The sequence below is a fragment of the Camelus ferus genome, chromosome 23 (genome assembly GCF_009834535.1).
Source record: "Camelus ferus isolate YT-003-E chromosome 23, BCGSAC_Cfer_1.0, whole genome shotgun sequence".
NCBI lineage: Eukaryota > Metazoa > Chordata > Mammalia > Artiodactyla > Camelidae > Camelus > Camelus ferus.
The window spans coordinates 3,485,834-3,503,890 of record NC_045718.1 but is presented as its reverse complement, the minus strand read 5'-3'; the positions used below and the strand labels follow the sequence as shown (position 1 = coordinate 3,503,890).

Genomic DNA, 18,057 nt, shown 5'->3' with positions numbered 1-18,057 from the left:
TAAATGATAAATTATTCGGGGAAAAAAATCTATTAAAATTCCTCATAGCCTTTTTCTCTGTCCACAAGAACTTCTCTTTTCACCCAAGCATTTGTTTCTTTGGCCAGAGTTCATTTCCTGCCTAAGTGTCTCCGGCCGTGTCACAGCCTTGATGAAAATCATGCTCTCCACTGTATCACATTAAAAATACTGCTATTGGTGACTTTTTTTTGGCACCAGAAAGTTTTGAGGGTTTGGCTGCTGCAGAAAGGCACCTATTGACGGTCTGAAATTTAAATGTGGGCAGGAGGTGACTTCTCTGTTTCATTCTCTAAGGTGGTATGTGGAATGTCTACTTTGGGAATTACACTTTAGTGAAGGGGAGGTGCTGGTCAGGATCAAGTATGAAGTGTGACTCTGGCACGGAGCTGTCAGCCTGGGTGGTTTTATAAGCAAAGCTTTGAAGCCTTGACAGAAAAACTGCTTGTACCCAGTGCCAATCACTCAGTCTTTGTCAACACAATTGCACATCCCTTCAGAGCTGGCATCCATCTCCACTGACACCCTAAATATATAGGACACTGTCATCATGTCACAGGGGTGAGAATGTGCCGGTAACTTAACCTGGAGGGGCAAACGCCCAGCCTTTGGCCCTTTGCTGATGTGTATGACGCCACAGTCTGCAGGTGAAGCAGAGGGAGGAAGACATCAATTGTTTCAGGGAAAGGATTTCCATGAAAACGATGACTGGGTGTTATGAGTTAATCTGTATAACAAAGTGTTACTAATTCTTAATGAAGGAAGATGAAGGGTTAACACTATTCACTTCAAACCCCAGCCCTAAACATCACAAAAAAAGGCAGTAGCTCTGTGCCTGAAAATTCTAACTTCACTAAGTGTGTAAGTCTTGTTTTATGGTAAGATGAGGCCGGAGATAAGTGTGCTCAACCCTATTCAATAAGGATCACCGTTGGGGAAATCCAAGTGTTGCCCTCTTCTCTGTGGAAACAAAAGTTGTGAGTGCCAAATAAAGGAGACAGTTTGCTCCTCTTCCACTGTGGCGTTCTACAGGCATTCCACCTCTGCAGTGGGCTGAATCATTATTTTTAGTTAACCTTTATTGAGTGCCATCAAGCATGTTATATGTAAGAAGGAGATTAAAAATCTGTTTTCAGTTGTTTTTTTCCTTAAAAAATGCTTCTTCAAAAATCTATTCTGAGCATAAGCTCTCTTGTTCATAAATCCGTATACAGTTGGTGTTCACGTTGCCAGATTCCCCAGAGTGCACGTAATGTTCTCCCTAAAAGGGGTGTAGGTGCATTAATGCTTTCTGGACCTTGGGTGTCGTTTATTGCACTGTGCTGATAATTTACTAAATGGTACCCTTGAGACGAAAGGACTGGATGTGTCCTTGTAAAGTACCTAACTTGCTCCCTGGGAGTAATTATGAATTGGGAGAAATGGATGAAGTATTATATATTATTGCTCATAATGGCTTTTTTTAAAAAAATAAAGTAAGCATTAAGCAAGGTAGATAGTTCTGATTCAATCTCACTTGATGTCTTATTCTCACTAAAATAAGATAATTAAGGATACTGTATACATAAAAGAACCTGTTTAATATACAATTGATATTGTTTCAACTACCATGCCTTTTGAGATTAATATCTAGCCTTTTGAAAGTCACTTGAGTCCTCATTGAATATAGAGCCAGAATGGCAGCTGGCCAACAGAGCAACATCCTCTAAGAAGCCTCTGATGAAAAGACTTGACAAGATTAACCCTAAAAACCTCACTGTTCAAAGATACAATGTCCTTCACTCTGTGCAGCTTGATTTAATTTCTGACTTTTCTAAAAACGTTATACTTTCATACATACACTTTTTTAGAGGCAATTTGTACAAAACTAAGTATTACAGTCATGTATTTATTTTTGACATATGTTCTAGTAAAAACATATATATGCAAACATAACTCTTCTGTGAAAAACTAGAAAATTCTCTGTATTTGTTGAATAAAACAATCGCAATCTACTCTTTGTAACAGACACAGGATCACTGCCGTCAGATTACACTCCTCTATTCTGGGGGTTGTCTTTCAGGTATGAGGAAAAGGATAATGGAATCTGTTACCAGAAAAAGGTGTAATGATGCTCTAAGCATCCTGATAAAGGAAGCTTTGTATCTTATGTTCTTCTGCAGAGAACACTTGTAACATTTGGTCACAAAGTACAAGAGGATACCCTTTCTCTTTCAGGACACTTAGATGTCCCCTAAAGGACTGAATGGGGCCATGTCATAATTTATAGTAAGTTACCTCTTCCTGTCTCTTGGCCTAAACCTCCAACCCTCCAAGCCCACATTTTCCTTTCTGGAGACTCTGACGACTCTGGCTCTGGTAAAGATTACTGTCACTAAACACCAAGAAAATAGAGGAGGCTCATTTCTTTGTTTTGGAAAAACTGAAGGCTTGAAGACTTCCTAGTGGAGAGGACATTTGGCTGTGTGTTGTTCAGACCACTTACTGTCCTCGGCAGTCATGAATGGAATCCAAGAGCTATGAGCACTGCCAAATCCATTGGAAGCAACCACCCGAAACTCATACTCCGTGTACGGTTGGAGATCTCTCACTTCGTAGCTTAACAATGCAGAAGGATTGGAAAATAATCTATATTTGAAAGAAATGTTAAAATTAGGATGCTTTAGACATTTAAAGAAGTAAAAAACAAATAAAATCTTATTGTAAAGAATTTTCAGGGATACCTAAAACCAACACAACACTGTAAATCAACTATACTTCAATAAAAATAAATTTAAATTTTTTGTTTAATTTTTAAAAATTTAAAGAAATTAACAAAAATAATTTTCAGGGGATGTCAGTATACCTTTCAGTACTCCAATTTTCTGTCATCACATGGTATCTCTTAAAATAAGTAGCCATTGGGCAAAGGCTTTGTATTATTGCATTTATATGAGATGTAGATCCTAGTAGTATTGAGTAAACTTTTGTTTAGTATTGAGAATGGCTGCCCCGTGGAATTTGTAGAATAAATTTCATAATTTTGTAGCCGTAGTCAGCAGGCTTTATGGGGTTCGGATGTATGCCTGCTTTTGGCAATCTAAGTGCTTATGAAAAGTTAAGGGTGAAGACATCTTATTTTGATGCTATAAAAAAATAAAAATAGTTATTTCTGCAAAGCAGATAATTATCTTCCAGGATATTGCTTTGTGGGGGGAGGGGTCCCCACTTTTAAAAGGGGGGCTTTACTTGTTGCAAAAGAGAACTGCCCTGCAAGTGTTCAGCAATTTCAGACACAGTCAGTTTACGTCTACGTTGTACAACCCGGGTGACAGTCAGGAGGGCGGACGGGGTAGAATGCTCACTCTTGAAGCCCACGGCTAGAGCCGCCAGGCCTCATCTGGAGCTGGTATCTGGGAGAGCCGGGAGCGCTGTGACGAGCTGGTGTAGACCAGACAACCTGAAGACTGGTTGGAGTGGCAGATGAAAGCCTCGGAGGCAGCACGCCATCTGGAGCTGTCGAAAAACACAGATGAATTAGAGCAGAGAAAACCGTGGAGAACATATGCTGGATGGAATCGAAATGCTCCGTATACTGGAAAAACTGTTCCTCGGGATCGACAACAATGTTAAACATGGTCCATTTAATTTAACATTTTCATTCCTGAACTACTCTACTTCCTTATTGTTCATTTCAACACAATTACATTAGTACTGCAGTCCTTATGAGGCAGCCCCAAACAGCAAGACAAATGAATACGCAGCACATCCCCACCGGTACTTCTGTTTGTCTAATGGAAAACACGGAGGGGACTTAGTGAAGCACATACCGAAGTACCTTTTTAATTTAACTCTTTGCTCAACAGGCAAGCGATTGAAAGGCAAGAGATCCCGATCTGATCTTTTATTCCTTCCATCGATGTCACCCATTGTCTCCTTAATCACATCGCTACTCACGGATGCAACTGACTTTTTTTTTTTGAAAAAGATTTATTAATGTTTATTTCTTTACAAGAAAAATATACATAATTGGCTGAAAGTAGCACATTCCAGCCTTAATTCTCACCTATAAAAATATAAAAACTAAGCTTCCTTCTTGGTGAGTTTTATGCAGTTGGTTGCCCCTTCTCACAATGACACAGCCCTTGTTCAGATACACTGCAAGTTGGGGCAGAGCCCTTTTCTAGTCTGGTTGAATCTCTGGCAAATTCTTCCTGAATTCAGCATACTTGCTTGGTATAACCTATCAGGGAAATCTCTTTGGATAGCTCTAGAAGGCTTAACAGAAACGGGTGAAACTAAAGCCTGTCCTATTAAAAAAATCGGCAAGAAGGCTCCGGTTATTAAATTAATTTTTCCAACAGGTATAACCTGAAGGAACCTGTCATATCACAGTGTATTCCAAAGATAGTCAGAAACTCAAAAGCAAATTCAGCCCAACTCTGTGGCTTTAGGAAAATCACCAGACAACTCTGAGCTGGTTTCTTGTCTTTACAAGAAGGGGACACTACCTTTGCCTTTTGCAGAACAGCTGTGACGATCAGAGACACTGTAAATAAAGCACTCTGCTTCAGGGCCTGGTAATTATTAATTGTTAGCTATGGTTGTTACTATATTGGACTTATCTGAACTTCCTTAGCATAATTTAAGTGCTATTATAATGCAATTTTTAGGAACATTTTGATTATTAGAAATTCTTTATGACCAAGGATTAGTAGAGGCCACTGGTGGAGGACGAGAAGGAATCAAAATAAGGAAAACGATTGTCAGGGTTCATTTTCAACTTTCATTTAGACATAACCTGACGTTGCATATGACTTATACACTCTCCAATTCGGGAGAACCAGCCTAGGAACCACGAGGCTGAGGAACGGCCAGTGCTGAGAACGGAAGAATGAGATTCCACGTCTCATTGGTCTGTAGTAAGGGTTCCAAGTTCACCAATAACTCGTGAATTCATTCAGTAAACACTGAGCCTCTCCTCTGAGCAAGGAGCGTTCTTTGTGTGAAGGGATGACAGCACTGAGTCAGACAGCCATGGCGCCTGACCCTGTGGAACTTCCGGGAACGGAGGGAGAAAGCAGCGAGCAGACAACGAAGATCCTACCAGATGGCGGTCAGTGCTCAGGTGACAAGTAAAGCAGGGGAAGCGAAGAGACATGAAAAGAAGGGTGCATTTTGGTTATCACACAACAATTCCCATAGCTAGGAGAGCCACAGGAAGAGCATGTGCGATTCGGTGACCTTAAGCAGAGCCCTCAGTGACAGAAGGAAGTGGACGGGAGAATGTCTAGACGAACAGCGATCCAGCCAGAGAGGGCAGTCGGGGCAAAGGCAGCGAGGACGGGGAAGCCCTGGCTGAGCGTCAGGAACAGTCAAAAGACGTCTCTGTGGCTGAAACGGACCCAGAAGAGGGAAGCGAAGAGTAGCTAGAGAGATAGGCAGGGTCTAGACAGACAGCCCTAGGGGTCCCAGGGCTGGGCCTTAAAAGTCACAATAAGGGCTTTGGATTCCATTCTAAGTGGGGTTGGGAACCATCGCTAATAAAGGGAATGTCATGACTCTAAACTGATAAAGGCCAGTCTGGGTGAAGGGAGGAGTGGAGACAGGGCTGGAGATAGGAGAGGCACCTCCTGTAGCTGCCCAGGCTAACAGAAGACAGTAGCTTAGGCCCCAGTGACAGCAGCAGAGAGAGTGGTGTATTTTGCGGTTCAGCTGAGTGAGGCGTGTATTGCTCACAGACAATAAAGGCGTCAAGGATGATTCCAGTGTGCTCAGCCCCAGCACCCAGGTGGATGGCACCTGGAGGAACACTGAGGAGAGAAATGGGTTATGGGGAGATCAGGAGTTCCCTTTGGCGGGAGAGTAGAGTGGTAGAGTGCATGCTTAGCATGCATGAGGACCTGGGTTCAATCCCCAGTGCCTCCATCAAATATAAAAATAAATAAATAAACCTAATCACCACCCCCAAAACAAACAGAAAAACAAAAAAGAGTTCTCTTTTGTCCATATCACATGTAAGAGGTATATTACACAACTTTAGTGTCTACACCAAAGTTGGATTGCAGATATGGGTCTGGGTAGGAATGGCGGATCGATGTATATGGTATTTAATGGCTGAGGCTTGATGAAATGAACTAAATAGTGGGTGTATATATAGTGAGTGTGGAAGCGGTCTGAGCACTGATGCTTGGATGCACTAAAATTCTGAGGTGGGGGGTGGGGGAGGCTTTGCAACAGAGGGGACTTACAGGAGTGATCAGTGAGGTAGGAGAGAAGCTATGAAAAGGTGCATCCTGAGAGCCAAGTAAAGAGAGCATCTCCCACAGGAAGGACCGATCGATTCTGTCAAATGTGCTGAATTTAAGGAAGGAGAAGACTAATAGTTAAGCTATGCATTTGGCCAAGTGGACGTGACCTTGCCAAGAACAGGCGCAGTGCAGGGTGGGCGAGGCAGTCTGATTCTGGGAAACCCAAGAAGAGACATGAGAGGGAAGGGGATGAGAGGACAGAGTGAGCCTAGAGACTATTGAGGGGTCCTGGTCTAAAGGGGAGAAGACAACGAGGCAGCACTTGGCCAAGCTTAAGGTATCTGAGGAAAGTTTTCTAAAAACTGGGGGAGGTCGCAGCATTTGTATACTTCTTGGAATGATCCAGAAGAGACTGGGGGAAAAGATAACATAAGAGAAGGAAATATACTTAATCGCCAGAGCAAAGCCCTTGTGTGCGCCGGTGCGCATGCAGGGAGCCAGGGCATGCGCTGGTTGAACTGAGAGCTGGTGCACACTGGCTGTGGGACAGAGCAGGGACAGTCCACCGTGGTGCAGAAGTGAATGCAGACCAGGCTGCAGAGCAGAGTGAGGTAGATGTGGTGATGAGAAAACAGCAAAGATCTCTTCGGATGACTTCTGTTTTCTCAGGGAGCAAAATAAAAGCAAAGGCACCTGCTCCTGAACTGAGCCAAAGCGTGAGAGTGAACTGGATGCCTGAAGAGAGAAGAAATGGTATGAGGTCATTGTCTCAGGTTGTAGAAACGGAAAATACCTAGGAAATGCAATGAGACTGTCCTGTCCAGGGCCAGATACCCAGTAACTTAACTATAAATCTTTGGTTTGAAGGGCATTCATTGCTAAAGACTTTTAAATTGATATTTTTATCTGCAAACATGATTGGTTACAACAATGATGATTTCTTATTTGATATATATTCTTTAATTGATTTATAACAAATGCACACATAGAAAAAAAGCCTTGGCAAAAAGTAAAGTGCAAATTGCATATAATGTAGAACATATAAAACTGTACCTTATTTGACTGTTTTTTGTCTAATTTTTCTGTCAGGGAATATAACATCCCTGCCAATCCAAATTCTGAATCTGCATTTCATGCTAAGTCATCAGCATGAAAAAAAATTAGAGTTTTAAATATTTATACCAAAACTCCTTCAGTGTTAAAAAAAAAAAAAAGCTGTATTACTGTGTGGTTAACAAAAAAGGAATGCCCCAAAGATGCTTCCTCATAATAATAAAGTATCTTGACTTTTTTTTGGGGGGGGGGTGATAACAAAAAAAAAGTGCTCCATTAAATTGGTCACACTATGATTATACAAAATCCCAAAATATTTCCAGAGTGGTCATCTTAAATTATTGACATAGAACTATTCATTCTACATGCTCTTAGTAATACTGAATTCTGGAAACCTTTTTTCCCCTTTGGTTAACCCCTTTTATCCTAGACCTATTCCTCTGAGGGTCCTTAGCATCAAAGCAATAAGTGGAAACCAGCTATAATTTCACCCCTGGTTTCTTAACACAAGAGCTGTGTACCTATCAGCTTGATATATTGTCTCCAAGATGCTATGTTGCTCAAAAAGCTTCTCTCAAGTTTAATATGACCCTCCCGGGGCAAGCACTCCACAGACAACCTCCTGAATCAACACATCTTGTCCAGTAAATACTAATTCTACACGGCAACTAGATAAAACAGTCACCTCAATCCATAAATTCAAAGGGAGTTTTTAATAAAATTTCAAATTTAACCTTTTTTGGAAGGTGCAATGAATACAAAACATTAGGCAATAAATTAAATCCCAGATTGGACTCGTCTGGATGGTATAATTTTTTGAATGTATGATTTCATTAAACTTTTAAGTGCTATATATTTGTGGATTCTTCCCTAAAAAACAAACAGAATGCCGCAAACCTTGGCTCCATACAGATTTTAAAAACTCTTAACGGGGAGTTCTAAAAAGAAAAAAAGAAACAAAACACAAAGGCTTTCTTCCTATGTGGCCGGTGAGTACATACTGGCCAGAAGAGGAAACTTAGAGAGAGAAAATGAATTAAATATGCTTCTCATACCCACCAACTTCTCAGGCTAGCCTACCATCTCGTTTCTATTGCAGTGTGGTTTTAGGGTGTGTACGTGTGTGCATTTCAAAACACTGGAATAAAATTCTGCATTAAGATATCACAGAAGTCTATTGTCTTTTGTATTCAGTTCAAAACTGTAATAAAAGATACTCAGTGCCGCTCTGCACAAGGTTCTTTGCAGGGGGAGGGGAAAGGGCAGGACAAATAGAAAGGGGGATTAGACCACCTACTTTATATTTAATAGATAAGACATGACTTAAATAACTTAACACAGAATGTGGACACAGCATAAAAGGTATTCAGGAGTTTCAGAAGTTAGAACCTCACATCCAAATGGCTTTCAGGAGAGCAGGTTGCGGAGAGACCCGGTCATGGGGCATTGTTACAGAGTTCACACAGGGCAATGATACTCTCAGCCTAATTCCAGGGCCTAGGACTCCCGCCCCCTCTGCCTGTCCTCATTCCGAGCAAACATGATGCTTTCTACTGCTGTCCCTTGAAATGCAACTTCAGCCCAAAGAGCTCTCCCACTTCAGAGATTAGGCTGCTGGCATCCTCATTTAGATTTCCCTGTTGACATAAGAGAAAACATGGCCTTTCATCTCTATGCATCCTGCCGGCACCGCTGAATAGCCTGGCACGTATTCAAAACCCTTGGATTAAACATTTTCCTCTCATTTTCTGAAATAGCTACATATGAGCGAGGATTTTAAATTCTAGCTTCCAGAATGGAAAATTAAAGTTCAGACACATATATTGAGTCGTTGAGTCATAAACAAATTGAAAACAGAAGGCAAGACTCAATTTCCAGTCACTAAACCATATGTCATTAAAAAAGATATTAATTATGAGGAATATGCAGATGTGCAAACAAATGGACAGTCAACCTTGAGCACAAGGATGTACAAATAGAGCAGCATTAAATAGTGACAAGTAGGTTAAAACAGATTAAATGTTCACAAAAGACTCTCTCATAATAGCTAACTTTTTGAACACATACTGTGCGCCAGATTCTTCAACATAATTATTTCTAATCCTCAGAATTACAGGTTGAAATTGTACTGTTATCTCTCTGCAGTATAGATAAAGAATCTGAAGCTCAGAGGTTACATATTTTATCTCAAATCACAAAACCAGTGACTGGCAGAGTCAGCTTTTAAACTGGGACTGGTTAAGTTTCAAGAGCGTGTTCTTAATTTTACAGCACAAAACACTATATTATAGTAGGTGATTTATGAAAGAGAATAAATATTAAATACCTTAAGTAAATAGGAAAGAAAGTCATCTACAGTATGAAATAGATTAGTTTTAGTGAAGGCTGGATTTATTTCCTATCCCAGTCATATTCTTAAACAGTACTTCCCTGGTCTTTTTTCTTTATCACAGCAGGGTCTCTATTTCCTTCTCATCCACAAGGAACCTCATGTAGAAACTACTAGTACAAATTTGCTAGTTCTCAGGAATTAGTCAGAGCCCACAGAAATTCAATGAAGTGCAAAATGGAGAGAGGTCTTCATGATAGCGAGAGAAACATTTTTAAACTATAAATGTTACCTACAGGTATGTCATGGAATTGATCTTTGACCATAGAATCGTGAAAGCATTTTACATTTGGAGTGCAGATAGCTTAAACACCACGAAGTCTAACTTCCCACCGAAGAAAGGATTTTTGCCTAAAGCATCCCAGACAAGGGATATTCAGGTGTCTGTTCATTACCAGTGACAGGAAAATGGCTGCTCTGTAAGTCGCCCCATTACATTATTTTTCTCCTCGTTGTAATTCTGTCTAAGGTAGAATGAAAGACCATATTATTTCTACAAAACTTAGGATAAATATACTCTTTTGTCCATATCGGGACTTTCTGAGAGTGGAACAGGGTACCATAATTAACTAACTGGGATGCACTGAACTGCAGTAGGAATAAATTGGGGTGATCTCGGGCAGTGGGTCCAAGTGGTTGTTCATGCTAATGACACTGAACTCTTTAGGACCCGGTCTGAGTCACACTGGCCTCTGAGGACAAGCCACCACAATCATTACAGGATAGAACTTCAGGCATTTTTAACTAGTTCTCTTCTCCACTAAATTCCCCCATTTCCTCCTAAACATTTCTGCTCCCTCCAACAAGCTTCATCTAAGTTGATTCCCCACCTGCAGTCTAGCCTTGTCATCTGATTTGGATGTGTTCCAGTTTGATAATGTCCCTTTCAAATGATCAAGCCTTGTTACCTAAACACTCCCTGTGCATTCTGACCAGGGCAGAGCACAGGCAGACTCTGACTTTCCTTCCTTCAAGTGATGCAGCTGAAAACTCACTGAGCATCTTAATGTTGGCCTGCTTGATATCAGAGTTCATAGGTGTCATGCAGATTGGCTATGTTGTTGACTCAAAACGGTCTTTGGATAGCTAAAAATGTCAAATCAATGAATTTTTAATCAATATATAGACTCTCAGAGGAATGTTATTAAAGAAGTAAAGTGTTTAAGTAAGTACCGTTGTCTCCAGAACACAGCTTTGTATATGAAAGGTGTCCCATAAAAATGGACGGATGGACAAATAAGTGGATGATGGATGAGCTGGCAGGAAGAAAGATCTGCAGAAAGAAATCTTTCCCCTACAACCCTAACAACTGTTAGGATCCAGGTCCTATTCCCATTTACAAATAAAGGCCCAATTACCTGAAAATGAATCATTTTTTCAACATAAAATAGATTAATTGCTTGGAGGTTACTAACCCAGAAAATACCAAATTAGATCTGAAATTCCACTCTATAATACACTCATTTAGCACCGATTTCGCTCAATGTCCCTGTTTCACAGATGTGAAAACTGAGGTCAGAAAAGTTAAGCAACACGTCTGGAGTACATGACTAGCATATGGCATCCTGTAGTTTCCCACCTGTCTCTTTTGTTTCCAAGACCATAATTCATCTCTCAACACTGTGCTGAGTTTTTAAGTCTAGACATGGCTTCTCTCCAAAGTACACCAAAGTCATGGTCATGTAAACTGCTTGAGAGAACAGATCTTGTTCCTTTCTTTTTGTAAACTCTGGAGCATTTTACAAGTTTTGAGAATTCAGTATTGCTCATCAAATAAATACTACACAAATGCTAAAATTTAGTTCTTGCAGAACGAAACAGAGCCCCCTTTTAGAAGCATGATTTCATCTAGTGTAAAATAACATATGTTCATGATAGAAAATTAGAAAATTACCAAGCAAATGAAGAAAACATTTATCTATAATTACACCACCCGGAGATATCCGTTGTTATACTATTATAGACTCTCCCAGGTCTTTCTTCTCTCTATATATATAATTAAAAATATATATAATATACAATTCAAATGCTTATGCTGAATATTTTTAAGATATTATTTTGTAAACTTTGTTTGCTTGACAACGTGTGGTGAAAACTCCCCATGCCATTACATAGTCTTGATAACATGACTTTTCAAAATAATTGCAGATAACATTTTTATAAATGTAGAACATTTACTTAAAGCTGATATTGATTGATGTAGAATGATATCCTTTTCACTATTATGCATAACATCCTGACTATCCTAATAAATGCACCTTTTAGTTTGCTTTTTGGAATTGTTGGGTCAATAGGGATGAATGTTATCATTTCAGATATAAGTTGGCAGACTGCTTTCCAGAAAGCTGTGTTTATTCACATTTCTATAGCAAGGTATGAATGGTCCATTTCCCAGTATCTCCATCAAAATGAGTATTTTACATATGTGCACCTATATACATTTAGCACATAATAATGTAACTACAGCATTAGAAATGTTATTATATAATTATATGTTATATAATACACATAATACTATAAAATATATAAATTTAATATTATTTATATAGTTATATTATTATATAAGATATATAACATGAGTTAATTACATATAATCTATATAAAATATACATATATAAAAATACAGTCTATTAAGTTAGCAAATAATTAAAAGGCAAGCACTTGTATGCCAGGCACTATTTCATGCTCTGGGGATATAGTAATGATCAAATTAAGACAATTTTATAAAGGAAAGAGAGACAACAGACCAAAAAAAGCACCTTTTCTTTTTCATTTTTTTATGAGTAGTTTTTTTCCCCCTAGATTTACTGAGGTTAATTGACAAATAAAATTGTATATATTTAAGGTGTGCAATGTGATTTGACAGAGATATATGTTGTGAAGTGATGATCACAACTAAGTTAATTAACACGTCTGTCACCTCACCATTACCCTTTGTGTGTGTGTGTGTGTGTGTGTGTGTGTGTGTGTGTGTGTGTATGTATGTGTGATGAGAACAATTAAGATCTACTCTCTTAGCAAATAAGAAGTATTTCTGATAGAAGGACTGGGAGTGATAAGGGGGGAGGGGCAGGCAAAGCTGATATTTTAGGTGGGGTGGTGAGAGGAGATTATATTTGAGTAGAGATTTACAAATCACCAGGGGATGCACATCTCAGGCTGGCTCCAGGCAGGGGCACTCTTGGCCTGAGCCTTGTAGGTGGTGTGGCTTGATCATAGCGAGTGAGGCAGAGGCTGGGAAGAAATAATGCACAGAGGATTTGGTGGGGGAACAGCAGTGGGGACGCAGAGGGAGAAAGAGGGATGTCAAGCCTGATATCTAAATTTTAGGTCTGAATGAATAACTGAGAGATGAGATCATTGTCTGAGATGAGTCTACCGGACAGGAGCGCCTGGTGGGAGAAGGATCAAGAATTTGGTTGGTTCTGAAATGCCGATTGTATTTTTAGAGACTGGTCAGTTATATAGGCCTGGAGTTCATGGGAATGTTTGAAGATGGATATATAAACAGGAAATCAAAGTAAAAAAAAAAAAACAGACTATGATTGAAATGCATAAAATACACTTACTGAACATTTAATATTTCTTAATTTCTAAAATGCATGTGTACACATTTTGTCCAACTGAAACTTTGCTCTCTTTGATAAGCTTTTTATTATATCAGATAACCCTGAACGCTGCACACATTTGCCACTCTCTTATTTAGGTCTAGTTAGTGCTTTAAAATTTTTAAACTTAATTATCTTATTATCAATTTCTTGAAATGTTTTTATTTGGAGCTTATTTTAATTAAATCAGAGAATAGGTAGAATTGTACGTTGGTGAAAAGCCAGTCAACCTGGGTTCAAATGCTGCTTCTGCTACTTAGTCACTGAACGGGTAACTTAACCCCTCTGTGCCTCAGTTTGCTCATCGATAAAATAAGGATGAAAATGGTACACTCTTCACAGAGCTGGGTTAAGTGAGTTACTATATAAAATGGTTACATAATGTAATATATACATAATAAAGTGGACATACATCAAAAGAAACATGTAACTAAGTGTTTGATATTATTATGATCTTGAACTTTCTCGCCAGTCTCTGTTTCACAGTCCTGACGTGTCTGCAACCCTCACCATGACCACCATTGTCATAGATGCCAAAATCTATCCTTATGCAAGTCTCACCAAGAATTTAATGTCCTGAAAGCCATGTTGCTGGGTGATATTATAATTACTAGGGAGAGAAAGTAGTTATACATTGTTATTTGCTGGCAAAACAGGACACAGTGTTTTGGGAACAACATCACAAGAGTCTTGAAGGAAATACAGCTTAGCTTTTAACTACCTAGTGGTCAAAATAGTACAATGGATCATTCTATGGTCCTCCACAACACAGCAAAGATTCTATATGTGGTAGAAATAAAACATTTGGGGGAAACTTACATGTTCATGGTTTATCATAAGCTACTTGAGGATAAGAACTATACATTAGGATTTGTAATTTTCTTCTCTATCCTTGTTGACTTCACAGTAAGATCTCTCTCAATACATTATTTGCAACAGCAATTATATTTATCAAAGAACAAAGTCTGATCCTCCACTATTTTGTAAGCACTTAAAAAATTCACAGTGTTTAGAAACTGCCTGCCCTGTACACATCAAAAACCTTAAATTTCCTAGCCATCTTAATTTTGATCAACTCAGTAACTAATTTTTAACTTATCAGATGAGCCATAAAACTGGACAACCACTACATTTTAAACAAAAACACTAAATAGGTAATTTTTAAGTATTTTTCATTTATAATTAACATTCATCAAGTTAGAAATCCTACTAAATATACTACATATATTATCTGTTAATACTTAAAAGTCCCTTTGATGTATTATTTCTTCATTTGACAAATAAATGTAGACATAGAAATGGATTAGACACACTCAGTTGAGTGAAATGCAGTGCCTGTTTTTTTGACCACATAGCACCTTATGCAAAGGGGACTGAGGTTGGGCTGGAAGTCATATGGTCAGGAGGCCAAGTCTATAAGGAGAGGAGTACTTACTAAGATGCCCTGGTGAAGTAGAAATTTTTGAAAATTTAGAAAACTAAATATATACACTATATTAGCATATGTTAAAATAACGTGAAATACAATATTTTATTAATTTAGAAAACTCTTAAATTTTTATTTCAAAACATAACAATAATAATTAATATTTAAATGCACTGCATTCATTTGACCTTGTACTTAGACCATGAATTAGATGGTACAGTACTTCATTACTTTTACGGTTCCTTGTGATTGCTCTACAGGCCAGGCTGGGACTCAAACATGGGTGTTTTGATTCAAAACTCCATCCTTTTTCCTGTTTACTATGCAGCCTCCAAGCTATAAATAGTGGAAGCTTAGAAAGATTTAAAACTTGTGATGAAACTCTTGCTGTTTTTCTTTCGGAACTTAAAGAAGGAATCAGATATCCAAATACAGGAAGCACAGAGGGTCCCCAGTAAGAAGAACCCAAATAGACCTACACCAAGACATATTCTAATCAAGATTGCCAAGGTTAAAGATAAAGAAATTATTCTAAAGGCAGCAAGAGAAAAACACAGAGTTAGTTACAAGGGATCCCCCTTAAGGCTTTCAGCTGATTTCTCTACACAAACACTATAGGCTAGAAGGGAGTATTAAGATGTATTCAAAGTCCTGAATGAGAAAAAGCTGCAGCCTAGGATACTTTATCCAGCAAGGCTATCCTTTAGAATAGAAGTAGAGATAAAGAATTTCACAGACAAGCAAAAACTAAAAGAATTCATCAATACTAAACCTACGCTAAAAGAAATATTGAAAAGTCTACTCTAAATAGAAAAGAAGCAGGATGCTAGAGAAAGGAGAGAATCATAATTGGAGAGGCAGTAACTACAACGAGTTGCAACAGAATAAACATGAAGATGTAAAAGAAGACATCAAAAGCATTAAAGGTGGGAGAGGGGAGCAAGAAAATACAGATTTTTTTGTTGTTGTTCTTTTTAGGATGTGTTTGAGCTTATATGACTATCAGCTTAAAGCAAACAGATATAGTAATGGGTTAATACACTTGAAAATGTTGCTGTTTTTATATTCCCTGAAAAATCGATCTATCCTTCCTCCTTTCCTCCCCTGCCAGGCACTGTGCTAGGTGCTGGGCACGTAATGGAGAACGCAGTAGCCAAGTTCCCACCATGACAGGCATGAGAATATTGTCAAATGGAGAAAGACTGGCACTAAGCAAATAGAAAATGATGTGTAGTTAAAATGTGTGCAAAATGCTGTGAAGAACAGTATGCCCACCTTGGGGGTGCTGACTTGAAATTGGTTGCGTAGAAAAAGCCTAAGGAAGTGGTATTTAAGCTTGAGTCTCTTGAAAGGCTATGTTCCGCTGAACTAGTATGGACCAAGTAACAAAGTTTATATTGAGTATTTATTATATGACAGGTGCTGAACTAAGTATTTCTATCAGCACATTTAATCCTCATTATAGTCCTATGTGTAATGTGAGATGGGTCAAGAAAACTGAGGCTTAGACAGAGGCCAGTGAGTTCAGGCTGATATAACAAAATACTGTAAATTAGGTAGCTTATAAACAACAGAAATTTATTTCTTACAGTTCTGGAGCCTGGGAAGTCCAAGATCAAGGCACTGGCAGATTCAGTGTCTCCTGAGAACCTGCTTCCTGGTTCATGGATGGTGCCTTACTGCTGTGTCTTCACATGGTGGAAGGGGGGGAAGGGGGCTCTTTTAAGCCTCTTTTATCAGGGTACCAATTCCATTCATGAGAGCTCCACCCTCATGACCTCCCAAGGTTCCACCTCCTAATGCCATCACATTAGGTGTAAGGTCTCAACTCTGAATTTGGGGAATACACAAACATTCGGACCTCAGCAGGTAAGACAAGTGACTTGCACAAGAACATACAGCTAATAAGGGGTGGAACTGCTGTTTGAATCTTGCAACCTGTCTCCAAAACCCAAACTCCTAACTCCTATTTTAAGCAATGCCTTTTAAAGTGACAGGCTAAGCCAGAATCTTGCCCCTCCTCACAGACACAGAGTGGGGCTAGCTTCCTTTCTCCACCCCTTCCCCATCTGTCCCTGGAGCCCAAAGAACCAACTCTAAGTGTAGACCTTGCTCTGAGGTGTGGAGAAATCTCATAGCTAGGACATTTGGAATGAAATAAGACACTTTTGAAGTTTATTTAAAAAAATTAATCATGGCTTTTAAATTTTGATGAGGTTTATTTGGGGTTAGAGATTTGGAGAAATTATCTCTGTCTTTCTTAGTCTGTCTCAGTTCCTCTATTAGGAATTTTTTTCCCCTCTCTTGTCAAGGCCTTTGGCTCTGAGAGCTTCCAGAAAGGTCTCCATAGAAAAATAGACAAACAAGATGCATAAGGAGGGTTACAGGTTTTATGAATTCAACTTAAGAGAATTGGTGAGATTTTCTCAAGGTTGTCACCAGGGTTGTAGAGAAGTATTTAGGACAAAGCCCTGTCTAGGAAGAAAACGTATGCATAAAATGAAAATTTTGTAAGAAATCCATCATTCACCTTTCAGTCCAGGGACAAAATAAAATATTTTGGAGTACGTTGTTGAATAAAACCTGATGATGGTACAGGGTTTATCTTTGGTCTTTCATTGACTCATTTGATCTACATTTCTAACGGAGAACCAAAGCCTCACCAACACCTCACTGGTGTGAGACTACTTCAATCAAAATTAGCGCAAATATTTGTCAAAGTTACATGAAACCCAGTTGGCAGATCTCACCCGGCTCTAGTAATTGTTCTTCATAAAATGAAAAACTGTCCCCATGTTCACAAAGAATGCTTTAATTAGAATGGAAAAGAAGCAAGAATATTCCCAGTTACAGATTATAATAAGAGTAATACAGAAGGCGGTGGCAGAGGTGGGTCACGGGCACCAGAATAAAAAGACACCTCTGAATACTAATTGCTGTTGATCATTTTGAGAAATAAAAGATTCCACTTCACATCAGCAGCCCTAGGACCAACACGAGATACCTCTACCTTCATTTCTCTTCGTGGTTTAAGATTAAATAGTCGCTTAAAATTACTCTGCAAGATAGTTTCAGTGAATTTGTTAACCGGGAAGCGTCACACAGACGGAAGTCATCCTCCATTAATTCTGAAATCCCCCAAAGCTGTGAACGATGCAGCTCATCATGCTCAGAGAAAAATAGAAATTTTGAATTTCATTAGACACATTATTGGTTCAATGAGAAGTGGAAATGTCACTTTGTCAGACTAATTAGAGGCCCTAAAGCTGGTGGTCATAATGCCCAGAAGAATTTGTTGTTGTTGTTGTTACATCTTAAAACATTAACCAAATT

General features: G+C 38.9%; 1 protein-coding gene across 1 annotated transcript in view; it reads right to left on the bottom strand.

The window, feature by feature from the left end:
- The window catches only part of USH2A (usherin), a 640,561-nt gene that overhangs the window by 226,010 nt on the left and 396,494 nt on the right, over positions 1 to 18,057 (bottom strand). The window contains exons 38-39 of the mRNA XM_032466772.1: positions 3,363 to 3,513; positions 2,504 to 2,646 (exon numbers count right to left, since the gene is read on the bottom strand). Coding sequence (XP_032322663.1) covers positions 2,504 to 2,646; positions 3,363 to 3,513 — 294 coding nt within the window. The remainder of the gene's footprint in view (positions 1 to 2,503; positions 2,647 to 3,362; positions 3,514 to 18,057) is intronic.